The 27,340-nt window shown below is 31.9% G+C and overlaps 2 protein-coding genes across 3 annotated transcripts in view; both read left to right on the top strand.

Moving 5' to 3' along the window:
- Window positions 1-26,877, top strand: part of LOC148625163 (nuclear valosin-containing protein-like) — a 29,076-nt gene extending 2,199 nt beyond the window's left edge. For both annotated transcript variants that reach the window (XM_088568482.1, XM_088568483.1), the window contains exons 3-24: window positions 860-909; window positions 1,827-1,929; window positions 2,244-2,310; window positions 3,055-3,525; window positions 14,270-14,354; window positions 14,880-14,944; window positions 15,264-15,398; window positions 16,079-16,180; window positions 16,878-16,995; window positions 17,340-17,481; window positions 17,763-17,900; window positions 19,472-19,680; window positions 20,154-20,233; window positions 20,973-21,095; window positions 22,068-22,172; window positions 22,545-22,607; window positions 22,921-23,043; window positions 23,494-23,593; window positions 24,422-24,528; window positions 24,746-24,822; window positions 25,168-25,315; window positions 25,618-26,877. In XM_088568482.1, coding sequence (XP_088424608.1) covers window positions 860-909; window positions 1,827-1,929; window positions 2,244-2,310; window positions 3,055-3,525; window positions 14,270-14,354; window positions 14,880-14,944; window positions 15,264-15,398; window positions 16,079-16,180; window positions 16,878-16,995; window positions 17,340-17,481; window positions 17,763-17,900; window positions 19,472-19,680; window positions 20,154-20,233; window positions 20,973-21,095; window positions 22,068-22,172; window positions 22,545-22,607; window positions 22,921-23,043; window positions 23,494-23,593; window positions 24,422-24,528; window positions 24,746-24,822; window positions 25,168-25,315; window positions 25,618-25,665 — 2,659 coding nt within the window. In that variant the 3' untranslated portion in view covers window positions 25,666-26,877. The remainder of the gene's footprint in view (window positions 1-859; window positions 910-1,826; window positions 1,930-2,243; window positions 2,311-3,054; window positions 3,526-14,269; window positions 14,355-14,879; window positions 14,945-15,263; window positions 15,399-16,078; window positions 16,181-16,877; window positions 16,996-17,339; window positions 17,482-17,762; window positions 17,901-19,471; window positions 19,681-20,153; window positions 20,234-20,972; window positions 21,096-22,067; window positions 22,173-22,544; window positions 22,608-22,920; window positions 23,044-23,493; window positions 23,594-24,421; window positions 24,529-24,745; window positions 24,823-25,167; window positions 25,316-25,617) is intronic.
- Window positions 8,708-10,296, top strand: LOC148625164 (histamine H2 receptor-like). Its single transcript, XM_088568485.1, has one exon. The coding sequence runs from the start codon at window positions 8,836-8,838 to the stop codon at window positions 10,057-10,059; it is 1,224 nt and encodes a 407-aa protein (XP_088424611.1). The 5' UTR covers window positions 8,708-8,835; the 3' UTR covers window positions 10,060-10,296.
- Window positions 26,878-27,340: the final 463 nt, after the last annotated feature.

Here is a 27,340-nt window from a genome sequence, read left to right on the forward strand (position 1 = left end):
AAAATCATGAAGTTTTTTTTTTAAATCCCAGGAAAACAATTTTGTAAATAACCAGCCAGTTTGAATAAGTTACTTATTTCATGGATTGTAAAATAATTTAACATTTAATGGAAATGCAATTTAAGGGTTAATGTGAAAGATTCTTTCGCTTTTCAAAATACATACCAGTATTTTTTTTTACCAGATGTACTTGTGCCAATTCGAAATGCTTTATATAAAAAATGGGGCATCCTTCTAAAAGTCAAATGGTTGTTCTTTAAGCTGAATCATACTGGTAGACCTGTAACAGGTCCATGGCTTAATGTACAATGTACTTATAATAAAATATTTTCATAATGAGGCCATTTGAAAACTTGTATTCTGCCATGGGAATCCAATTTTGAGTTTCCCTTCCCCAGCTATGATGGGAAAGATAGGGGATGGGCCATGAGCACATTGAAGGTGAAATGTTAAAAAGATGGCTCATTTTGCATTAAAATTTGAATTATTTATACAAAATGCAGAAAATGGTCCATATAAACAAATTGGTTTGTGGCAGCTCCCCCTGGATAGGGTATTTACATGTAAATGTTCTTGTATCATTATAACAGTACATGTTCATACTGATGTGTGACTAGAATAGGTTTGTTTATTAATTAATCTACTGCAGATATATGAATGGGTATGATTTTGTACATGCAGTTTCAATTATTTCCATGGATGTTATATATTAAGCAAATAGTATATCAATGTGTAATATGCATGTAAAAATTGTTGTGTGTAATGTTCTCACAATGTTTTTCTTCTGCTCATATCCCTTCGAGGACTGTATATTCATATTATTGTACTATTAGGTCTAATTTTTATTTTTAAATTGCAGTGAATATGCCAGAAGAAAGAAAAATGTCTTTGTTAAGTTAGTTGAGAGAGGTAAGTGTTGGTAAGCACGGCAGTTACTGTCAGTTTCATTATTAAGTTGAATTCGCATATATGATGTAGTGGAAACTAAATAAAAATATCAAATTGTTAAACAGCTGGAAATCCTACTTTTTTATTATACAAACCCAAAAATGTTTCCTTCTTGCCAATACCATGTTATGACCGTTATGTGTAGACATTTAGTTTATGGACTATTAGCTTGAGTATAAGTGTATGAAATATCAACCACAGGTTTCCATACTACAAATGAAAAGCTTGGAGCTGATTTGATAGTTTATGACCCAAACTTTTTCCAAATGTAGATATTTGAGCCTATGAAGGTACAATAAACAGGTATTTATTTAAATACTTTTTTTTGTTTTTAGACAAAGAAGTCAATATAAGTTTATAGGTCTTAATGATTTGTACTAATGTACATCCTTTGAAAAGTTAGGGACAGATATTGGTGTTGCTAATATGATCATTACTTTTAAGATTTTACGGGCCAAAAGGGCAGAAGAAAACCATGCATTTTTTTATTCCATGTATTTATGAAATTGAAACACAATGTTCTTTTAATACAAAAAAGCCTTTGAAGGATTGTTTTGATTTTTTTAAGGAGTTGTTGCTAAGAATTAGGGACAAAAGAAGCTGCTTACAAGACTTTTCTGACATTTTTTTTGTTGACCAATTTAAATAGAGTTAAATTGAATTCTAACAACAGGAATTGTATGGTAGCAAGCAAGAACAAACTCTGACAAGGTGAATTAAAAAAAAATCATTCATTCTCCACAAATGTTTAATAATACCTGTATTATAAATAAAAGAGAAAGATTTTATTAAAAAAAAAACTTTTAAACTTGTCTGAATAGTTTGTATTTTCTGTTATGTTTGTAGACTAATTGTAATTACTTTGTTTTTCTGTCCAGCCTATGAAAAATATCTGAGGGATGAGAGAGAAAAGAATGGAAGAAATGACATAGATAATCTAGAATCAGAATACCATAGAAAGAAACAAAAGAAGACAGGGTGGTTAGTACTTATACATGTATTGTAGTTAAAATTATTAGTAGGGATTTTCAATGCAACCAGGCAGGTCTCTTAATTAAAAAAATTAGGTCAATTTTAGGAAAAAAAAGGCGCAAACTTTAGTACAGCAGAACTGGTCGAACTAAAAAGACTTCTTCTACTCTCACTTTTATTTTGGGTTCATAAAATAGACCTCTTTTCCAATCAAACCAAATTCTGTTGTGGTAAAACAAACTGAAAAGTGATTAAAGTTATAATAACTTAATAAACTTTCATGTACAAAGTGTTAAATTTTCTGCTTCTCAATTTAATTTCAGTGACCATGAATCAGACAGTGATAGTGGTAGTTTCTCTTCAGATAACAGTTCATATGTTCAGTATGAGGTATGTTCTTAATCAATCTTTGTCTACAAATGACATCAAAAATGGCATTAGTATTAATATGAAAGAGGCAATACCCAGTGAAGGATTTTTAGTCTTTTTGTACTGTACCAAAATTTCTCCTGCTTTAGTTATGTGACCAATGACAATTCCTGTGATTTCTGGTTGTATGTCAGATACATTTTTTCAGTAGCTCCTGGTTCATGTAAACCAAATTTTACATTTTTACTATGTTTGATTCTTATAAACTGGACAAATCACAAATGCTTTCTCCTGAATATATATTTTTTTCATCTTAGATTTGCACTCTGATGAGTATCTCTAATTTTTAGTTGATTTTCGTATCTCCTGACCAATGTGGGAAAGTTATTTCTCATGAGAGATTCGAGTCCTCGGACTCTGATTGGTTGAAATACAAAGGGGCATGTTTTTTTTCAATATTTTGTATCTGATTGTAATTGGTTTTCTTCGTTATATTTTAAAAAAAATTTTAACCTATCTATTTGTAAGGTTTTTACCCAATAAAATTACTATTATTCATATTAAATAGTTAATGTTATAACTAAATAAGGATAGCAGTATTGGTACATATTTAATATATATGTCATGAATCATTTCTACTTTTCACATACATTTTTGTTATTTTGATGGTACAGTGAAGAGTGCATATAATACACACACACACATGATTTGAATACTCACAATGTGCTTTAGAAATAATTTATCTACTTTCTACATTTATTAAAGGATACAAACTCTATGAACAACTTGATGTCAAATCTTTACAAAAAGACTTCAACTCCAAATCGATCATCCACAAATAGTCAAAGGTCATCTGAGGATGTTTTCATTATTGATAGAACAGGAAACCAAGGAAAAGTATCTGATAAAAATTACAGTGACCTTGAAAAGTCTGTTGACAGAGACAGGGTTTTAAGTAAAACCCCTAGTAAAACTTTAACAAATTCTATGGACAAAAATGAACACAGAACTGAAAAATCTGAAACCAGACGGAACCAGAGATGGTTTCAAAACCAAGACAGTAGTGAAAGCCCAAGACCTGTAAGTGAGCAGGATTTAGAAAATGTTTCACTGAGGAATAAAGATGTTGACAGATCAATATTGTTAGAGAGTATTGACTTGACCCAGGATGGTGACACAAACAGCAGGGCTAGTTCAGTTATAAGTGAGACCAGTACCAAGAAAAGATCAAACAAGGTAGGGTCAATGTACTGTTTAGATTTTGTTAATAATTCATCCACATCATGCACCTTTTTCATATTTACTCTCCAATGCACATTAATATTCTACATATTTTGCATGATTACAGTATGACGTTCACATTTTATGATCCTTGTCCTATCAGGCAAGTTGATGAAAATTCTACTTGCCAAAATTGAAATCTAGGTTGTCCTTTAGTAAATGCATATTAAAGAATGAAAACGATTTGGTTGTCCTCCAGACAAGTATGATATAACTTTTAAGTTGTCCAATTAGTAGTTTCACTAGTCCCAGACAATAGGACAAGCTTTAATGTCATTCTCTGGATTATCATTCCCTTGCCAACAAGGTTATGAAGGAATATGATAATACTACCATGTGTTTTTCTGTCCTCTCCATCTACTATAAATGTATTAATTTTCGCTCTTTTGTGGTGGACAAAAAAGGAAGAAAAATGATACATGGGAAATTAAATTTTTATAACTATATAAAACTTATCTTTTCTTGAAACCGCAAATTTTGATACCTGTGAATATGTTCACCCGAGAGAATTTGCAAAAATTAGCAACTAGAAAAATTAAAATGTTACAGTATCAAGTTGTTGCTCTGATCTTAACAAGTGTATTGGTGGTGCTTCTTTTAAACATTAAATTTTATTCAATGTTGGTGAATTCACATGCCTGTACAAATGAATCATTGACATTAGCTCTGTTGAGCTTTTTAACTAATGGTGAGATTAACTATCCTTAATGCTAATATGAGCTTCTTGCATGGTCATTATGCTTGTGTGGGAGGTAAGCCTGATATTCCAGGTTAAAAAATCAGTGAAACCCTTGGGCTAGAGTGGTTGGAATCCTGGACACATTTGGGGCTTACAACCATATCAGTGTCAACCTAGGATTGAAATTCCATATCCTTTTCCTGTTCAGCCACCCTGCCCCACAAAAGTAGTGTATACAAATGTAAATTACATACACAAAGGTTTTTAAGGGAAAGGTCAAGAGACTTACATTGTAATATTAAAATAATGCTGCAATATAATTGAACTTTAATGAAATTACATTCCAAAATTAATCGTGCTCAGAAATTTAAATGGTAATTCAGTTGAAAAATCAGTATCAATTGAAAAATATGGTAATTAAAAACCTTTGAATATACAAAAATTGACCATAGTTAGTTGTTTTTTTGTATAAGACCATATAGAAGTGTTCAAGTTTATTACTTAGTCCTAAAAAGTTATATTTGAATAAGACCCTCCCAGTCGGTCAGTCCATATTTCTTGTCAGCACAACTCCTCCATTTTGAGAACATTTATAGGAAGGTTGGGTATCATATGTAAATACATGAAGGAATAAAATTTCTGTCGTAGATCTCTTTAGGGAGATAATCCAACTTAAGGGGTTTACATGTTAAAACCTTGTAAGTGTAAGAGTAATCAAGGGAACCAAATTCTAGCGGAAATCAAAAGAACGCAATCCAGAAACAAACACCAGACAGGGAAACAGACTCACCCAACAAAAAACGTAAGATAACCAAATTTATATCTCCTCCAGTGGTTTAGACAATATTTTATAGAAAGGTTGGATATCATATATAGATGTACATAATATTATAAACTTACTGTTTGAGGACTGCTTGAAGGTACTTTTAAGGGGTTTTTATCCTAAAATCCTGTAAGCACTACTCCATATAAAATACACAAGGGATTTTGATAAAATTGTATTGGAAGGGTGGGCATCAAATATAAGTACATGTATACTTAAAGGAATATAATTATTTTCAAAGGACTCTAAAGGGAGATAACTGAACTTAAATTCATGAAAGGTGCACAGATAGTAGCTAGGGTTACAGAAAATACACAACTTAACTACTTTAAAATTAAGTGTAATTTCAAATTAGCTTTTGGTACCTAGCCATGATGTTACTCCAATTTTACAAATACCCTACTTGTGGAGGCACCAGTAAGGTATAATGTTTTGACTGGTTTGTTTGTCTGTCAGTTTCTCCATCATCTTTATACTGTTGCCTGGATACAGCCTTCATTTTTGTTGGAATTTGTTGCAACTTAGATGCAATTTTGTTAATACTATAAAAGCTTGAATAAAATAGATTTTTAGAGAACTATGTGGAGTAAGACAACTTTTTATACAACAGCATATTCATTAGCCACAATTTGTATCATGTAACAAATTATGATTCTGTGATAAAACAAAAAAAATGAAGTTTTCTGGAAAAAAAGGTCCATGTCTAGTATTTTTCATGGAAGCTTGGCAAATCTCCTAACCAAAAAATATCAAATTATCTCCCTTAACTGTAGACAAAATTTATATATAATTTTGACCTGTTTTAATGTCAGCTGATTAACACATACTTAAAGTACACATTATGATGATCAGCTGATATGAAGTTTAAGTTGATGATAACTGTAGTACATGTTTCCAAGATATTGATATTATGTAATTTACTAAAAGTACAGCACAGATTTCTTACAGAGATCATTAGCTCTATGGTCTATGTTTATTTGATGTCTCCTAAAATGAACTAAAATGTCAGATAACTTATAAATAAGTCTCATTTTAAAACAGTTATTGTGATCTTAAAAAAAAACCATACATTTGAAGATCCTATGATATACCAGTTTAAGATGTTTGTTTTTTGTCTATAACTTCTGTAATCAACTAAAATCATATGTCAGGTAACTTGAAAACAAGTCCTACTTTAAAACAGTTATGGCGTTATTAAAAAAAATATTTTGTATTTTGAGATGGTAAGATATACCAGTCCAAGATATTGGTAAGGTATCATTCATCGTCTTCTCTTTTGCTTCTGTTTTGTTTAAAATATCTTGCTGAAAGATTTACAAGCTTACTGAAGTCAAAAATCTGTTTTCAGATACTAAAAAGGCCATTGAAAACCACTTGGCATTTGCCCAGTGCTAGAGATTGGAGGAGTGAATTGTTCCATTTATCAAATTCTAGCTGAAAATAATCCATTTAAATCAGAAATGTTTCCAGAGAAAGTGAGAAAATATCAAAAATTGACCAATTTCAAAATTATAACCTTAGTAACTGTATGCTAGATCTATTGAGCACACAGTTGAAATAATGCCTTGTCATGAGGATGTGAGTAACTTACTGCTACCATATAGATATTATTACTGCTCTTTGTGTACATTTAGTCATTACTTAAGGCAGAAACCCTTTTGGAAAGTCATAAATGTACATGATGTAACTTTCACAGATATACCTACAACTTGTATCTGTATTTATGACTTGGTCTTGATTTTCCAGCACATACAATGATGAGTTGATCTTCCGTTGATTCAGTGAGAATAACATCATGTTTCTCATGTGATTTTTAATTAGTTAACTAAGGGTGGACCAATATCTGTACCCTGATCATCATCAAGGTATGCACTGTAAGTTTACTGTGTACCTTGATTCTTGGTCCTTTCAAGCCATTGTCATATATTTGTGCATCTGTCATTGTAATATTATTATCAACTTTTCTATCAATATATATGTCCCCCTCAATGAAATTGGGGAACATAATGTTTTTATTTATGTTTTAAAATTCTTCTTTCATCTAACCTCCGTCTTATCCATGCATCTCCTCAAAAACGGCTGTATGGATTGAAACCTTACTTGACTCAAAAATAGATCACCATATGTTGATGTGCACAAAGGTTTTGAAATTTTTTTTAAATTTCAAAATGGCTACCATCCAAACTGTTTAAAAAATTCGTAAAAAAATAAAAGAATCATAGAAGGTTCATACTTGGTTTATAAATAGAACACTACAAGGGCTTCCTATCAGCCATATTAAAACTTAAAAAGTGGACACCATTCCAAGATGGCTGCTACTCAAAAAATGTTTTGAAACTGAAAAAATTCATGGAGCCATAGAAACTGATTTAAAAATGCTCCTGTAACAATTGAGGAACTGGGGAACATCCTGTTATGCAGTATGTAACAATTATATCTAGTTCTTTTTTGAACAACTGAGTACATGTAAAAGGTGGGAATTGAGCTAATTTTTTTTTAAAAGAGCAACCAAGGGAACCAAAGCTACTGGGGTAATCAAAAGAATGCAACCCAGGGACAAAGACCAGATACGGAAAACAGACATACACAACAAAGAACATAAAGTAACTAAAATCATACATACAAAGTAACAAAAGCAAATGAGCAACTCGGCCTCCACTAAAAACTGGGAACATGGACCTGGTGCACCGGTAGGGTAAGCGTCCTCTGCTTTTCTAGAAACACCCGCCGAGTTCCTCATAAAAAGTCAAGTCCAGGGTAGACAAACAAGGAAAGGAAAACTATGACCCGTTGAATAAATCAGTTTGAAAAATATATTTTCAAAATTCTGTTCATAATCCTGAAACATTACTTAGTTTAGAAAACAGATAGCATCACTGAAATAATCTTAAGGAGGTTTATTACATAAAAGCCACAACAAAAAGACAAACAATGTATCGATACAACTGATGACCCCTGAAATTAAATTTGCATGAAACTTACATGTATACTGAGAAGGTCCTTATATCCATTGGTTTCATTTTTCAAGTGAAACAATAAGTTAGGATCCAACAAGCATCAAAGCCAGAGCCAAAAAGATCTTACCAGGGCTTATTCTAGCTATAGATATATCAGTCAAACTCAGATAATTCTCATTCTGTATGATATGCATGTGCAAAGTTTCACTGCAATATTGTCAATCTTCAAAGATTTTTTATTTCTGGAATTTCTACCGATATTTTAATTATATTTTAGGGGGATGGTTTATGTGCTAAATAATAAATAAAATTGGGAAATTAAATACATGTATCCTCTGATCTATGTATAAGTTTTGACACCTGTGGTCAAATATTAAAATTCTTTAATTAACTCCAAAGTACAATAAATGTGAGCTATGATCACTATCATCTAAATAATGATTGAAGGGAATTTCCCTAAGTCATAGTAATAAAGACTAAAGTACTCTGTAAGGATTGTTTATTTCATTCTACACTTGAATGCCAATCTTTCAGTCACTTTAACTTTAATCTAGTGATTAGAAATGCCAACAAGCAATTTAGCTTGCAAAAACATTGAAATTTATTGCAACTCATTTATCAAACCTTAAAGTTCATATGGGATGCTATATGTAATATTTAATTGCAGTTTGAGTGACTTGATCAAGTTCAGTCAATTATTGGAAAACATTTGCTAGTGCTGTGTTTAAAATTGCAAGATCTTAATGAATTTGTGCTTGTGGAAGTGAACTGAATGAGCAGTCGAAAGGGGAGATTACTATTTGTTCATGATGGACAGTCTTCCAATGTGTCCTAATCTGGACTGTGATTTTCATGTACGTTCAAATGTCACTGGGCATGGACATTCTCATACAGCAGATTATGTTTTTGGATGTATTGTTTCCTCTTTTATTCCATTGATTGTGACTGGTAACCTTTTGGTATTAATAACTCTGTTTCGGTTTCCCAAATTTCGGAATGCAACCAATTATTTAATTGGTAGCCTTGCCATGGCTGATCTACTTCTTGGACTAGTGACTTTGCCTCTTTACGTCACCTTTTATTTTAACTGTGAAGCTTTAAGCAGAATTAAGTACTTATGCTTGATCAAATACGGATTTGCTTTGGGAACACTCAGTGCCTCACTTTTCAACCTGGTCGCTATTGCATATGACCGCTTTGTAGCTATCACTAAACCTTTGATTTACCGAATCACAATGACAAAAAGGCGAGCTAGCTTTATTATTCTTGGCATTTGGTGTTACCATGGTTTTGTAATCATGCTGCCTCTTCTTGGCTGGAATAATTACAGTGAACTGAATAAAAATGGAACTGTAGTCTGTAACTATTTCACAATCCTACCACGCCCTTATACCATAATCACAACTCCAGTTGTTATAGTTATAGCAATCATCATATCAACCATCTTCTATGTGAAAATATACAAAGAGACATTCAGACACAATAAAAGACAGTTCAACCGGAGGTCAGTTACATCTGATACTAGAAATAGTCTTCGACAATTCAAGAAGGACACTAAATCAGCCAAAATGATGGCTCTTGTGTCAGTCTTATTCTTTGCATTTTGGTTGCCATTCATGATTGGATGTATTTTGAAATACACAGCTGGAGAATCAGAAATCTCAGAAGTTTTAAAGAACTCATTTCTCATGATTGCTATGAGTAATTCGGGTATTAACCCAATCATATATTGTATGCTGAGAAGAGATTTCAGGACTGCCTTCCTAATGACTGTCTGCTGCAAGCCTGGTTCTAAGCTCAGGAATTTCAACTCTGCCATGCAGAAATCTGGAAGTTTTACTCATACTCATAGAGATAATAGTGCTTCTGTATTCTTAGTAGAAAAACTTCGTAACAAGAGTGACTTAAGTGATAGTGCCTCTTCATCATTTGCTGATGCTTCAAGCACCCCAAGGAGTAACTTGGGTGAAGAAGATGTTTTCAATTATAGCTGTAGTCCTGCAAAAATAATTGCATCTACTAAACTTTAAATGAAATTTCTGATTATCAAAGCAAAAGAAATATTTGTTTTAATGGAATGTATTGTCTTGGATAAGATTACATTGTCATTTATGGATTAAATTCAATTACATGTAGCATTTACATGTATTCAATAATCAGAAGTGTATTGGTGAGAAATTTTTCAAAATTTCTTTATTGTTATATTAATTGTATATTCTAAATTCTGAATATTGTTAACTGCATGGAGAATAGTAAGTTTATCTTGATTTTTTGTTGTTGTTTATATGACGTTTGACTTGAGTAAATTAACATATGTGTTACAATAATTTCATGCTGGTTATTCTCAAGTTAAAAAACTCATTTATTTACAGTATTTCTAATACATCCAAATTTTGTGGTATGGTATGTTTGGCATTTTGATTACAAGTGATATTGCATGCATGGCTGTTTTATTATTTGACTAGACCACATTAAATAGGAAGTTGTTTTTAAAAATCAAACAATTATGGCAGCTGAGTGCATGCAATATCATGTTTTATGCAGCATGATATGACATGCACTGAGCTGCCATAATTGTAAAAAATACGTAAAATCTTGGAAACAGTACAAAAATTAAATTATATGTTATTATTGTTATATTATAAACAATCTCTGATATTCTATCAATACTCTTGATGAAAAACTGATGCCATGAAACTCATCAGTTGTAGGTACCATTATAAACACAGTATAGCAATAAAAATTGGTGCCATTGAGGAAAATATAGCGATGGTTATGATGTTACCAGTTGTTGCGGAAGAACAAAATTAGAGACATTATAATGTAGCTTTTGACCTATCAAATTGTATCGACAATGCTTCACAATCTTGCAATGACCAGTGAGTGTTGAACCAATCACAATATCAACTCTAGTTATTTAATTTCAACATAATAAGAAACGAGTCTTCACAGGTTTGAAATGACATTGAATTTAAATAACGCAAGTTGATATTTTGCAATATTCAATTTTCTCTAGTTCTAAAACTGTTTTTTTCTATAATTCCTCTGGAATATTTGGCCACTTGACATTCGGCATATGCCATGGCAGAAAATTTAGCAATACTTATGACATCACCAGTTGTTACGGGAGTACAATGTGGAAAATGTCTCAATATCGCTTTCATCCAATCAGATTGTATCAACAATATGTCACAATCACAATGGCAAATATTTCATATCATATTGTTCCATGATGTTGTATTCATAGGTTTCATAATGCGTGATATGGATTATTGCATATTATCAACTCAAGTTATTTAATTTCAACATAATATGAAAGAAGCCTTGGCGAATTTGTAATGATGTTGAAATTAAATAACACGAGTAGATATTTTGCAGTATTCAACTTTCACGAGTTATAACACTTTCTTTCTATGATTCTTTTGGAATATTTTGACTGTTTTACATATGGCATTAGTTATGGCAGAAATTGTTGTGATCATCTGTGTATGGTTGGGAAAACAATGTTAGAAACGTTGCAAGGTGGCTTTTGACCAGTCTGGTTTTATAGGAAATGATACACCATCGCACAACAACCAATTGCAACTCCAAAGCTTTCATATCATTGCATTCAGATTTGATCATCCATGATGTGAAATCCCAAATATCTAGCTGACCAAGAAGTAGATAAAAAGACCAAATCATAGAGAATATGGTATACACGTTATCCATCCATTCATTCACACAATGCTTTGAAGGGTTTTAAATACTTTTAAGTCCAATATTTGTCTTTGTGGGAAAAAACTATTTGTTTCTTTATCCTTTTAAGAATAATGTTGCTTTCAGCTCCAAAAAGGGGGAATAGATATATCATGGTTTAGCCCAGATATTCACTAGAAATATCCCATTATCATCATGTATATACATGTGCATTTAGTTTCATACTGGTGTGACTTCAAAATCAGAGGAGAAAGTCTTCAACAATAACCAGATGTAATAAACAGCTGAATATGTAAAAAGGGCAAAAAAGTGAAGTTGGAGGGATTGAAGTAAGAATTATAAAAGTGGATTGGAGAATAGTTTCATAAATAGAAATGAATTATGTGGCTTCATTTTAAGTTTTATTATGACAGCTTTTCCATGAAAATGTGTCCATGGAAGTCAGTTGGTTTGTATATGTGTTTTCCATCCATCCATCATTTACATTTCCAACAGTTACTCAGCTTCATAAAACTTTGGTGATATATGTCTTTCTGTTGAGATGAGCTTTCATTTTTAAAGTTTCCAATTTTCTGTGGTTTAGTTATGGGAATTAATTCATAAAAAGGGGTGAATTTTGCACAATATCACTAATACACTAACTAATTTAATTTTTTTGTGTAATTAATTTACCTGCAATTTGAAATTGAAAAAAAAAATCTTGCCTCTGAAAGAATATTACTGTGTAATGGGTAAAAGCACACCAATTCACATTTGAACCTTCCTGGTGCATTGTAGATTGTGATACATGTACTAATGTCAAGATTTATGTCTCCTGCAAGAAATGTTATTATCTTTGTACTAAAAGGTGATATTTATGCTGTTGAACAGATTGATTAAAAACTGCATCTAAATAACTGGTACTCCTTAAATTCAGTCAGTTATTTAAAACTGTCTAATTTTATTGGATCAGAATATAAAGGAATATACCGTAGAAATATCTATAGCAATGCTTTTCCTTGCAAAAGTGATGGAAAAAAGAAATTCCTGCAAATAATGGAAGAAAATGCCACAAGACAAGAAAAACCAAAAAAAACCTGTAACTGACAAATTTAAAACAGAATATTGAAAAACCTACAATTACAATAGATCCCTGGTCCTAAAGAAGGGGTATACTGTTTTCCCTTGTCAGTCCAGCTGTCCATCATACATTTTTTCTCTGCAACTGATTGCCTCTTGATATTATATCACAAGCTTTAAGTGGGTGTGTGCCATGTTGTGGGATTCAGTTCAGGCTTTTACAATTTCCTGTTGAACAACTTGTTTTATATTTGTCCTAAAGTTGGGGTGTAGGGTATCAGTAATGAGCATTGGCAGGTAGATTTCTTGTTATGTATGATTCAGTGTAAAATCAAGCAGAGGTTGATAGAAAATAATACATGACAAAATTTGCATCACATAGTGTATCATCCTGAGATGCCATATGACATACACTTTATCATAATTTAAATGGTAGAGTAATACAATGTACAAAGCTGTCCTTGAAACCTTGAAACTCTGCAAGGAAAATGGTAGAGAATTTTGAGTAGGAAGGTGATAAGGTTCAATCATGCATTAAATTAGTGTCATTAAGGTTAGCCCTGTGATACAGGGAAGTGACACCACATTATATGATAGGAGTGAAAAATTTTAGATTTAATCAGATATTCAAAACTGCTCTATTTACCACTAAATATTTGATGAATGAATTTGATAGACCTTTTAAAAATACCTGCTTTGTTGTTGTCCCCTGCCGCAACGTGGAAGAAATGCTGGTGTCTGTGTGTCCAAAGCTTGTGGATGCAACTCCTCAGAAATGGCTGAATGTAATTTGACCAAATATTGTAGGGTTGTTTGTCACCATATGTAGTTCACCATACTTAACTGCCATTTTGATTCGTCAATTTTTATGGGAGTTGTGGGACTTTGTTCATTTTTCACGTTCTTTTTTTGCAGATTTTTTTTGTTGCATGAAGAATTCTTAACCTAACTTAATTTGATTCATTAGGATACACTAACCTTGAATTGCCACATGCACTTATGAAAGCACATAAGTTTTGAATCTGCTATTTATACAACTGTCAAACATTTGTAATTCAACTCTTTCCACAGCGGTGGGGGACATATGGCTACGCATAGCATTCTTGTTTCTCTAGGGATGCTGTGCACTTTGTAAAAATTTTTTACTGGTGATTGTAAAATGGTTTTTGAATTATGGTGGGAATTTTCCTGTACTTTTTCTGCCTCTCAAAATCATTTGCATATTTCAAAAAAATCCTTAAAAGCTGTATCTTCTTTTGGTATTACCTGGTAATTACTAACTAGTCTGACATTTATGAAAGCAGTTAACTTTTAAAGGTTACATGTATATACCAAACTTTTAAAGTTGTTTTTATTTGTTAAAGCTTTAACTTCCCAGTGATTTAATTTTTTTCTAACAAAATATCATGAGCAAAGATATGTTTGTATTGCTGTTTCTGTTTATAGATATTTTCACATAATGTTCCTTTTCTACAATTTTAGAAATCCACAACTGGGAGTAGTTCAACTGCACCTAAAAAGAAAAGAAAAAGACAAGAAGATGAGGAGGGAGAGAAAGAGAAAAAAGGTTAGTGAGGTTACTTCAGCTGTTACAAGTCAAAATTTCGCTGTAGAAATAAAAGACAAATATGGATTTGGCTGAAAATATTCATCTGAAGGCATGACAAATAGATACTAGACATCCCTCTGAAAGCATGGCAAATAAATTCTAGATATCCCTCTGTATTGGAGGTGTTCGCCTTCATCAATTCAGTTATTTGTAGATTCTCACTGCTGCATATGCTACATGAATTTGGAATCTAAATAGAAAGATCCATAAACTAGATGTGGAAAATTTTTGATATTTTCATGGGCACATACTTATGTATTACAATCAAAATATAGATATTTTGGTTTTCAGTTGATATTAAAAAAAGATATTACCGGAGGTTATTTATATTTTGTCAATACATTTGTACATGTAGTTAAAATATGCTAAAAAAGCACTGTTAATGACATAGTTTTCTCAGACAAATAAGCTATGCAACTTAAAGGTATTAACTTTATTAATTATATTTATTAGAGAGTTGAAACATGTGAATTGATGTTGTAGGTGCTGAAGTACAGAAGTCGTCAGTAACTTTTGCTGATGTGGGAGGGAATGATGATAAATTAGTGGTAAGTAAAAAAAATAATTCAAAGCTTTCAATGCATACTTGAAATGCATCATTTTCATCTAATTATTATTCATGAAAAATGTTACTAGACTGCAAAATATATGTTATTTTTGCTTAATAAACGTATTCAAAATCTCATTATCTTTGATAGTTCATACTTTGATTAATTAAATTGCTATCAAAGCTTGATTTTTGTGTTTTAAGAACCACTGTTCAAGTGAAAGTAGCTATTAAACAATAGCGTTTTTATTAGAAATTAGAAAGTCAGCTAATCAATCAAACGGCAGATTTTCTATTATATTTACATATTTTTTTTACAGGAAATATGCAAATTATTAGTCCATATGAAACATCCAGAAGTGTATCAACAGTTAGGAGTAACCCCTCCCCGGGGATTTCTGTTACATGGTCCCCCAGGGTGTGGCAAAACACTGCTAGCTCATGCTATAGCTGGGGTAAGTAATGTAACTATTTTACAGATCAGGCATCTCAGCCTGTAATAGGGTATGTATGTCTCGTCATGTGACTCTGTGATTTCACGAGATTGGGTCCTAGTCTACCATTCAAAAACATGGAGACTTGTCATTTAGAGAATGTTAAGTTCAGTGTTGAGGGCAAAACATCTTTTTGTTTTAAAAATACCGATGAAAAATAACAAATACCTATTTCTACATGATAAAGATATTAAGAAAAAACATGAAATAGAAGATTTTGCATTGTTATACAGAGTTTCAAGTACCGGGAAGTAAACAATAAAATGCAGATCAGTCTTCGATTTTAAATATGTTCTACGTTGTAAATTCCGGTAAAGAAAATGAAAATAGAACAAGACTTACATACCCTATTACCTTTGCTCATGTCAGTGGTTGACTCCCTTCTCTGCTAACTGTAAGCATTTTGTTTGACTCTTTAAAAATAGTAATAAAAAGGGAAAGAAACATAGAGAGAATTGATTGAATTTGAAAATTAAAAATAATTTAAATTAAAATATTTTTTATGTGTTTTGTCGATTTTGATTAAAATTAAGAAAATAAACAACATTCCAGGATGGAAACAACTAGTTAGACAAATCTGTCCCTTTTGAGTTACCATAAATTCGGTTTTTAAAACAGTTCTTTTTTCTTGTATATTCCAGGAACTAGGTACATCTTTTATTAAGATAGCAGCTACTGAGATAGTATCAGGTGTTTCAGGGGATTCTGAGGAGAAAATTAGAGATCTCTTTGAAAAAGCTGTGGTAAGTTACTGGTGTTAAGGAAAATATATTGAAAGTATGGGAAAAGTAGTATCTTTCACTGTTTTTGTGGGGTCATATATGCACAAAGAACATACAAATATATAAGTACCATCAAATAGATTTTTACACTATGTAGCACTCACGGGTGGATCCATAGGCGTCAATTGAATTAAATGCAGTTCAAAGGAAGGCAAAAAATACTATGGGGTGAAACTTGTGGTGAAAATTTTTTTCTTACCGACTTAGGGGGAGCATATGCCCGGCATGCCAGTCCTTGGATCTGCGCCTGGCATTAATTATTGTACTAAGTACAATACCTTTGAGAATGTATAACAGTATATATCAGAATCAGGGTAAACTGGTGACTATAAAAATCAGTACAATTGTTGTATATCTTCGACTTCATGATAAGTTTAATGAACAATTACTTCACAAGACAAAAAATTTATTGATTCAGCCATATTTTTTTTTCTTCGTGGTGTGTTAGTTGGGTTTTTTTCGTAATAAGAAGCTTGTGTTTACTTTTGAAACATTTGCCATTTATTGCCTGTGTAGAAAACTGGTTAAAATATAGATATAATCCTTTATTTGTTAGGCAAATTGTTTGTGAAATTGTCAAAGGTTTTCGATTGTCATAAATAAGTGAAACATTATTGCCAACATGAATTAGGTGGACTAGCATTTATTCTGGTTCTAGGCTGCAGCACCATGTGTCATATTTATTGATGAGATTGATGCTATAACCCCTAAGAGAGAAACAGCTTCTAAAGATATGGAGAGAAGGATTGTGGCTCAGTTGTTGTCATGTATGGATGGTAAGGCCTACTTCATAGTATAGACATTTTTTGGGGGGTTTTAATTTTGAAATGTTAATGATTCAGATAATGTGGAAGTCTATGTTTGGTTTGCTCAATATAATACAAGTTCATCACTTGTAAGATGTCTACAAAATATTTTCTTAGTAATAGCTGATTTTTATACTTTTAATTTATGTAGCAATATCTAACACATTTTTGTATATAAATTCACATGCTCAACTGAAATAACTGTACATAATACCCTGTTGTTCTCTGTTGCTGAAATGCTATTTACTGGTAGTACTTTGCATTGATTGAATGGAAAATTTAAACTGTTTAAGATGTCTATTTATTTTTTCTAGATTTGAGTTCTAAAACAGATCTGCATGTGTTGGTGATTGGTGCTACTAACAGACCAGATTCATTAGACCCAGCCCTTAGAAGGGCAGGACGGTTTGATAAGGAGATCTGTCTAGGCATCCCTGATGAGGCTTCTAGGGAAAGGTAAGGCAAACAAAAATATTTTCTTGGCTTGTGTCCTTTCTCATCTATAAAATGCATTATTTGGTGCATGTATTTTTTTAAAAAGGGATTGCTGTCCGTGAAATTTTATTTTTATTGACAAGTCTTCAAGGTGTACCTCTCAAGGTCTGAAAAAAAATTAATTTAAGACTATTGGTCAGATGCTTAAAATCACATATTGGGTATTAGATAATATTATGATATAGTTTTTATAGTATTTACTGTTTTTGTGACCAAACTTTTTTTTGGTTAATTTTCATCAGAATATTGAGAGTGTTGTGTAGAAATCTAAAGTTGTCAGAGGACTTTGACTACAAATATCTGGCAAAGAATACCCCAGGATATGTAGGAGCAGATCTAACATCACTGACAAGGGAGGCAGCTATGGTGGCTGTCAATAGGTAGGAATATTTTATATGGAGGAAACAAGTAATATGTTTGATAAATAAAAAGATACAGGTTTTACGCATATGTATCATAGACTGAATGTCATGCTTTCACAACACCTGTAAGATTGATTTCCATATCACCTTTAGAAAATTCCAAATGACTAGGTGTTGAAACATATATGATAAAGTGCATATGATATAATTTTTTCTATATCCTGTACCGTAACACCTCCATACATTTAATACGTCATGCAATTTCTCAGGTTAACATGGGTGTCATGGGGTTGTTATGGGATATGATATGTAAAAACTTCTATGATATCATATATTTACCTCAGTGTCTAAGATTGTTCCCCTCTTTTCTGCACAATATTTACGAAAAATAGAAATTCTCAGCTTATGAAATAATTCAAAAAGGTCATCTTAAGATCTTACGATGACATATAACACCCAAATGTTTGTGAAAAGTGTAGCATGAATTGAAATCAGCATAAAGTTTTTACTTATAACATTTTATTTATTAAGTTGATTCAATATTTTACCAATATCCATACACCATGCTGATATTTCTTGTATAATTTCCCTAGAAGTTGTCAACGGTCGGCATTCCAATGGGAACAAATTGTGCTCCTTTACTTTGCTGACCTATTTCTTCACTCGTATGAGGCTGACTTTATAGCTGATCTGATCCGAAAGAAAGAATATCTTTGGCTAGATCCTTTAATCTCAGTTTCCGCTCTATAGATGACGTATTATCTTTAAACAATCCTAATTTCGGGGATTTGATACATCGCATCTACCCCAAAGAACTTGAGATAAAGGATACTACAGACACTGTGAAGTCAGCCTCTTATCTTGACCTACACCTAGAAATCGATGGTAAAGATTAACTATTGACCAATAGTTAATCGACAAACGTGATGACTTTTCATTCAAAATTGTCAACTTTCCTTTCATCTGTGGCAACATCCCTTCAGCACCTGTGTATGGAGTGTTCATATCACAAGTCATACGTTATGCCAGAGCTAGCCGAAACTACGCCGACTTTTTGTATCGTGCTAGAACTCTAACAAATAGGCTTCTGGAACAGGGTTATGTTGCTACAAGATTGAAGTCATCACTGCAGAAGTTTTATGGTCGTCATCATGAACTCGTGGATCGTTATGGTGTATCCATCTGCACCATGAAAACTGATTTATTCAACAGGTCATAGTTTTCCTTTCCTCGTTTGTCTACCCTGGACGTGACTTTTTATGAGCAACTCGGTGGGTGTTTCTAGAAAAGCAGAGGACGCTTATCCTACCGGTGCTTCCAGTTTTTAGTGGAGTCCGAGTTGCTTATTTGCTTTTGTTGCTTTGTATGTATTATTTTAGTTACTTTATATTCTTTGTTGTGTATGTCTGTTTTCCATGTCTGGTCTTTGTCCCAGGATTGCATTCTTCTTACCGCTATAACCTTGGTTCCCTTGATTACTCTTGGAAATGTCTGACCTTGTAATAACCAGTAACGTCTTCTTCAGACCACAGACTTAGTAATAGACTTCAGTATCCATGAAAGCTTTGTATTTTTTCTCTTAATTTCAGAGTTTTCAATGATTTGCAAGTTCTCTCAACTAATAATTCAGAGGAACAGAAAACTGACACAAGTACTGAGGTACCACTGGTAAATGAAGACCAGACATGTGAGACTGGTACCAACTCAGTGTCTGAACCAGAGGTTGAGAAAATGGAAACAGAAACCAATGAAGTATCAGTAGAAAAATCGGAAACAATCTCTTCACCCTTGGAAGATGGTATTCAAAGTGCAAATAAATATAGGATAATTGATTGGCAAGAGTCAATTACTGAAATATGATCATGGGTGCAAACATTTCAAAGATTTTATGAGTGTGTGTAAATTGTTCAACACATAACTTAAAACTTCTGTTCTGAACATGAGTCTTATTGGTTATTCACATCCACAAATCAATTATCCTTTTTATCAAATTGATTTTTAAATGTCATGGATAGTTATATTTTGTTTTGAATCAGACCTGTTAATAACACACAGATCAAAACCATATGACCAATAACATTTTACTGTATCAAAAACATTACTAAGAAGTAATTAATTATGGGTTATAGTGGTAAAATTGATATTAACCTCTGATGGACATTCTAGAATTTTTTGGTTTAACTTGAAATTTTAGGTTTGTTCTAAAACTTTTGTTTAAAAAAACAATAGTCATTTATTAGATTCTTTTAAACATGTCTTGATATTTTTCAGCTTTATCATGGCTCAAAGACTTCCCTCCATTAAACAATGAACAGCTTCAGAACATGAGTATCACTTCAAATGATTTTGAGGTAAGTTAATAACAGAAGTATAGGAAAAGACAAGGTACTGTGATCAAAGCTTTAATTATGGCTAGATATTAGTCCTTTTAAGGTTGTATGACCTGTCATATTTGGATTTTGCTCATACTCAGCAAGTGATTTAATTTTGCATGGGATTATTTAACCACCAGGCTGTTTTGAAAATTCTGCAATTTCATGGTTATTTTTAATTTTTCTACCTTTTAATGAGACAAATACGTTCTCCTTTAGCCAAATTTAATTTGAAATACTTTGCCAGTCTTCATAGTTAAATTAATATATTTTAACATGCTTACTGATGCTTGCAATTGTACCACCTCAAAATGGAGAAGCAATTCAAACCACTTGTACCTGATGGAGAATTGTGTCTTACAACCTGGATACAATAACATCCATTAAAATGAAGTCTGTGTTGTTTTACAACTTCGTTTCTGCCTGTATTCTTAGACATTTTGCCATCTTAGTTCCTTTTGAAATTTCAATTTGATTTCAAAGAAACTTTTCACATTTGTATGAAATTTTATGCATGTACATGTACCAAGATATATCAACTTTATCCGTAAAAATTACAAAAATATGGATCAGGTTTTTTTTTTCACCAAACATTCCCATATTTCTAGTATTTTTTCTACTTTCTGATTATATGGTCTAATTTGATTAAAGAGCCATAAAAAATATTTTGTTTTTGTACAATTTAACCCAAATATGATAAGAGGATCTTCTGTTATAGGAAGCTTTACATCATGTACAACCATCAGCCAAAAGAGAAGGGTTTGCTACCATACCAGATGTAACATGGGATGATATAGGGGCTCTTCATAAGATCAGAGAGGATCTACAGCTGGCTATTCTTGTAAGTAGAAAAAAGTACACACTATATGCCTATAAGATAAACCCTGCTGAAAAAAGGCAAGAATGAAGTATAAAATATCTATATGAGGGAAAAAACTAGCACCATTATGATTAAAGTTACAATTTAAAAAGAAATATGTATTTTTCTTTGGCAAGAGTGGATCTGAACTTTTTCAAATCTAAATTTTACCATTACAGTTTTTTTACTGTTTATTCACCTCATATTTTTCCAATGTCTGCTTTGTTTGTTAGATTTACAATATTGGATCTGCTAAAACAAATGGTTAACACAAATATTGATAATGTCATGTGTAGCAGTTACAAATGTAACACCGAAATATACTGTGAAAATTTTAATTTTTCATGGTTGGTAATTTTTGCGGATCCTGTCAAGTAAACATATGTGGGATTATCAGTTTCAAAAAATGATAAGCATTATATAGTGTTAAAAATTGATTTTTTGGGGTACTATTTTTTGTGCTTTTCTGTCCAACCCTTAAAAAGCAAAAATTAACACATTTACAATTAAGGTAATGGCTTTAAGCACATTTATCTCTATAAGACATTAATTCATTTGAAAAGTTAATAACACTAGTGTTCAGGGGCGTAGCTAGGCCTGTTTTAGTTGTACGCAAAATTACAGCAAGGGGTTTTGTGGGGTGGGGGGGGGGCAGTGATTCCGGCAAGGCAAACCCTGAGGGAAACTCCTGAATTTTAACGATTTTGGAGCCAGTTTTTATGTATTAAAAAGGATTTGTCAGTGCATAAAACCTTTATTTCATCTTTAAATTGTGTGTTTTTATTTTTGTTACTTTTTCCGAAAGTACGCAATTGTGTATTTTCATATAGGCAGCTACACCCCTGGTGTTTGAACTTTAGATCTGAACTATTTTTTTTTCTTACTGAAATGTTAAATAGATACAATCAGTAGAATAAAAAATCATACTCATTGACTTGTGTTGTCTGTTTCTAGGCCCCTGTCAGACATCCAGAAGCGTTTAAGGACCTAGGACTGTCAAAGGCCCAGGGTATATTGTTGGCTGGACCTCCTGGATGTGGCAAGACATTGTTAGCTAAGGTAGGCTGTGATGTTCTCATCTTAGGATGACATTGAAATTCAAATTTTGGAATGAAGTATAACCATTGCACATACAATACTTGAACAAGTACAAATATATTTTTCTCAATATCTTGAAGATTCTTTTTTTAACAAGAAACACTTGGTTTTTTTTTTGTTTTTTTGTCAATTAAGAATATTTGTCTTCCGTTTGCATGTTGTCTTACTGCTATTCTATATGTGTCTCTTACTTGAAGCTTAAAACATGTTGGTTTTAAAACTTCATATGGGTATTAACTTTGTAGCACTATCTTTGAAACTCTTAACTAGTTAAGTTCTATTAAATTCTATTTTCGTATTTACAAATAGAAGTTCAATCATTTCATTCTACAGGCAGTGGCAAATGAATCTGGCATCAACTTTATATCTGTAAAGGGGCCAGAGTTGTTAAATATGGTATGTTTATTTCTTAATGAACAGACAGTACAGGCTATCCATTGTGAAGAGAGAAAAATGCATTTGCCTGATTGAAAGTAGTCATCTTGTCATAGAAAAAGAAAAAAAAATGCTGCAAACAGGTTATCAGAAATCCCTTTATTTGTAGAATGGTATATATATATATATTTAACATAAAACTTTGTAATGTCCTTAAAAAATTCAAAATAATTATGTCAAGGTTATTCCATTATCTTTTTCCTTTGAAAGTTCTTATGGTAATCTCTACAAAAAAGGGTAAAAGATCATTAAATGTTTTTCTTTATTTCAACAGTATGTAGGAGAGAGTGAGAGAGCTGTTAGGCAAGTTTTCCAGAGAGCCAGGAACTCAGCACCGTGTGTTATCTTTTTTGATGAACTGGATGCTTTATGTCCACGTAGAACAGATTCAGGGGAGGTAAGTTTGGAAAATTGAAAATTTTGAAGTAGTTCAGTGTTACATGGAAAATGAGGGTTTCAGCATAACTAGTAGTTTTTAGGTTAAAAACTGAGATGTAAATTATCAATTGTAAAATCACTATAAAATACTGCAATACTCACATTTTTATGAATTTTGTAACATACAAATCATACTTTTATGTTGAACAAACTAGTGTAGTGTATACTTCACAGATTTGCTTGAAGTCAGCAAATACAGGGAATATTTAATTTGAGAAAGATGCTTCCTTTAAAAGTAATTGCCAGCAAAGGATTTTTTAATTTTTAAAGTGGAATAAAGACTATGTTTTGACTATGTATATCTGGTCGTACTTTAAAAACCACATTACTGGTGGAAATTTTTCAGTGGCACAGTGTGACAGTAATAGTCAGCTTTGTTGACATTGAACCATTGCTATGTTCTTTTCAGGGTGGTTCTAGTGTGAGGGTAGTTAATCAATTGTTAACAGAAATGGATGGCTTAGAAGAGAGAAAGAATGTGTTTATAATGGGTGCTACCAATAGACCAGGTTGGTGGCAACTAGGCTTTGAATGACCTCCTCATTGTGAAATTTTGGGAAAACGATACCCATGCATCAAAGCAGATAGACAGTATAGAGACATCAGAATCCAAAGATGTTGCTGCATAACTTAATTTCAGAAGTAACATTCTTTCTGATTGGATAAAAAATTTTGTCCATCATCTCATAGACCAAATTTTGTAATGTGACTGTGATGTCATCAACCTCTTTATATGATTTTCTCATTGGATTTTTATACTAAAATTAAATTATAAGGAATGACTGTTATAATTTTTCAGTCTATTTGAAATAAACTCAGTGCCTGTGGTGCACACTTGAAAATAACTGCTACACAGGTTATTTAGTATTCACCTTTTGATTGAGGTTATTTCTTCATAGACTGAAAAAATTATCACAGTCATTCCTTAAATGGAATATAAACCACATTCATACAGTAGACAACAAAATAAAATACAATTACACATTTAATTGAAGACAAGAAAAACAAGACCGCATACAAAGCAGATTTGTTTTATTTCTCCTTTGTAGATATCATTTTTTGAATTAATAGTATTGGATTTTTATAAATGGATTTTTCTGAAAATTGGAATGTTTTGGTTTTATAACAGGCTTAAAAAATGATTTCTGCTGATCAATGTCTGGAGAAAAAAAACATTGATTTTTAATGCCCATGTGTATGTTACAAAAAAACTTTAATATCTATCTTCTTTAGATTACAATTTTGATTTTTAATTTCAATGCTGAAATGTTTTAAAAAGCAATATTTAAATTTAATATGCAGTAATTAAGGAAATGTATTTGTTTTCTCCTTTACAGATATAATAGATCCTGCCATTCTAAGACCTGGTAGATTAGACAAGACCCTGTATGTTGGATTACCTGCACCAGAGGACAGATTAGATATTCTAATGACCATCACTAAGGTTAATTGTTATAGAATTTTATTCCTGAATTACTCATACATTAGCACTCATGTATAGTTCTATGATTTCGACCAGTTTAGTTTCAGCTTTTATAATTACGGCTAGCATTTTGAATTCACAAGCATTCTTGAGTGTTAACTCTTAAACCGGCAAATTATAGAATATGAAGAAAAAAAACTGTATTTTGTTGTGCAGTATTATTGTTAACTTATTACAGAAAGGAAGAAAGCCAAAATTGTCATCAGATGTAGACTTAGATTCTTTAGCCAAAGATGAAAGATGTAATTGTTTTACGTACGTACACTATTGTAATCAGTTTCCTATAAATCTGGCATGTTTTAATAATGACAAATTTTGTCAGTTACAGACTTTATATAAAGTAGCATTTGGATACTATCAGTCAATATTAGTTTTGAACTTAAGTAGAATGTGTCAATTTATATCATTATGCAATTCTGAGTTTTATGTAAATAGAATAAAAAAGTTTCAATCTCAATGATGTAAATATTTTGCAAGGACTACAAGGAATTTTTTTTATTTCACAGTAGTATTCTTGTCTTAAGTAATAATTATCAAGGTTATCTTCATTTCTTGTTAAGCAGGTAAAATTAGCTTTATTATCTCATTCTTCTATTTCAGGGGAGCAGATTTAGCAGCTTTAGTGAGAGAAGCATCCATGGCAGCCTTGAAAGTTATGATATCATGTTCAAGCTCTACTGTGATAGAAGTTACATTAGAACACTTCAATACTGCATTCAATAAAGTCAAACCATCAGTATCTCAAAAGGTTGGTATAGTTGACCTTAAGATAATTTGTACAATCATTTTTTTTTTAATTCATGGGAAAAGTTTATGGTTCTTCTATACCACTACCTTTAAAAGTCTGTGCTTCTTTTAAAATTTTGAAGTTTGGCTGGCAGGAAAAATTAAGGTTTTCATGTGACATTGGTTTCCTGGTGCAGTTAATCTCTCTTCTTCCTGATAGTTATATATTACATTTTTATAGTTACTGTTGGCACCATATAACAGTACAATTTCCTCCAGTTTATGAAAACTGATTGATTTGATCTTATTTTTCTGTTCTTACAGGAACAACAAAAGTATCAAAAACTCAAAGATCAGCTGCAGAATGGGTGATATATGGTTCAAAAGAGATATACATTGATATATTCTTGGAAAAAACTTGAAGGAATATGATGTGAATTTACAACACATGAATTCTGGCAATGTCAAGTTTGCCAAACTGTCTCCAACAATAGATAAGGCCATTCATAGTTTATTCCTTGGTTCTTGGGCTTTTTCCTATAAATTGAGTAGGGGGAAACATTATTTTTAACTATTTGTTAACCTAAAAACTAATAAGAATACTTTTACATTGTTCTTAGTTAGAAAAAGTATGAGGAAGATACTTTTTTCTTTATATTGTATAAAATGATTTTGAAAATTGGTAATTGAATAAGAGGTGTTCTGATGGTTTGTTATGTAAGATATTACAAACTGAATAACAAGAAAAATGTTTACTAGTAAATTTACAAGTTTATATGTATAACTGTCATTGTTAATTGTTTGCCAATTTTATGGTTCAACAGATAAATCTACAAAACACCAAGGAAAATCACTACATCAGGAATATGTTAACTTGTTCTGTGGTTCACTACATCAGGAATATGTTAACTTGCTCTGTGGTTCACTACATCAGGAATATGTTAATTTGTTCTGTGGTTCACTACATCAGGAATATGTTAACTTGTTCTGTGGTTCACTACATCAGGAATATGTTAATTTGTTCTGTGGTTTGACACTTCATCAGGAATATGTTAACTTGTTCTGTGGTTCACTACATCAGGAATATGTTAACTTGTTCTGTGGTTCACTACATCAGGAATATGTTAATTTGTTCTGTGGTTTGACACTACATCAGGAATATGTTAGCTTGTTCTGTGGTTTGACACTACATCAGGAATATGTTAACTTGTTCTGTGGTTTGACACTACATCAGGAATATGTTAACTTGTTCTGTGGTTCACTACATCAGGAATATGTTAACTTGTTCTGTGGTTCACTGCATCAGGAATATGTTAACTTGTTCTTTTGTTCACCACATCAGGAATATGTTAACTTGTTCTGTGGTTCACTACAACAGGAATATGTTGAATTGTTCTGTGGTTCACTACATCAGGAATATGTTAACTTATTCTGTGGTTTGACACTACATCAGGAATATGTTAACTTGTTCTGTGGTTCGATTCTAATGGATATTAGTCTGTTTGACTTCATATCTATGTTACAGTTGTTTATTGAAAGATGCAGATGTTGTTGTTAATGAAATTAAAAAAACTTGTAAATTTAGTTTTAACATTGTTTTTTTTTATTTATTATTATATAATTTAACCCTTATTTGATGGACATGAAAAGAAAGTTTACTGTACAGTATGTTGTCTTCATAAAACTTCACATTTTTTAGCCTCACTGAAGGTTACTACATGTAGTTCATATACTAGCTATGGCTTTCATAGGCATCAAAAGGACATTAAATACTTCCACATTATCCTTTGTATTTAGTTTGTAAATGCATTCAGCAATATATAAAAACATTTTGATACAGAAAAAGAGAAAAAAATAACAAGCATTTTGAGTTAACTTTGTGAATCTCCATAGTTGACAACTACAAATGAATTAAGCTTGAGAGACAGGGGTATACTCACAATAACAACCACTTCCTAGTGATACAGTTAGTGGTAAAATAACCTGAAAGATTTGCCTAAAACACATACTCCACTATATAAATGATGAGAAAACTTTTCAGGTTAGC

The sequence above is a fragment of the Perna viridis genome, chromosome 2, assembly GCF_037379345.1.
Source record: "Perna viridis isolate PV_CMFRI_1.1 ecotype Kerala chromosome 2, ASM3737934v1, whole genome shotgun sequence".
In the NCBI taxonomy this organism is placed as follows: domain Eukaryota; kingdom Metazoa; phylum Mollusca; class Bivalvia; order Mytilida; family Mytilidae; genus Perna; species Perna viridis.

What these genes read in the sequence shown, in the direction of transcription:
- LOC148625164 (XM_088568485.1), top strand. Translation starts at nt 8,836, where the DNA reads ATGATGGACAGTCTTCCAATGTGTCCTAATCTGGACTGTGATTTTCAT.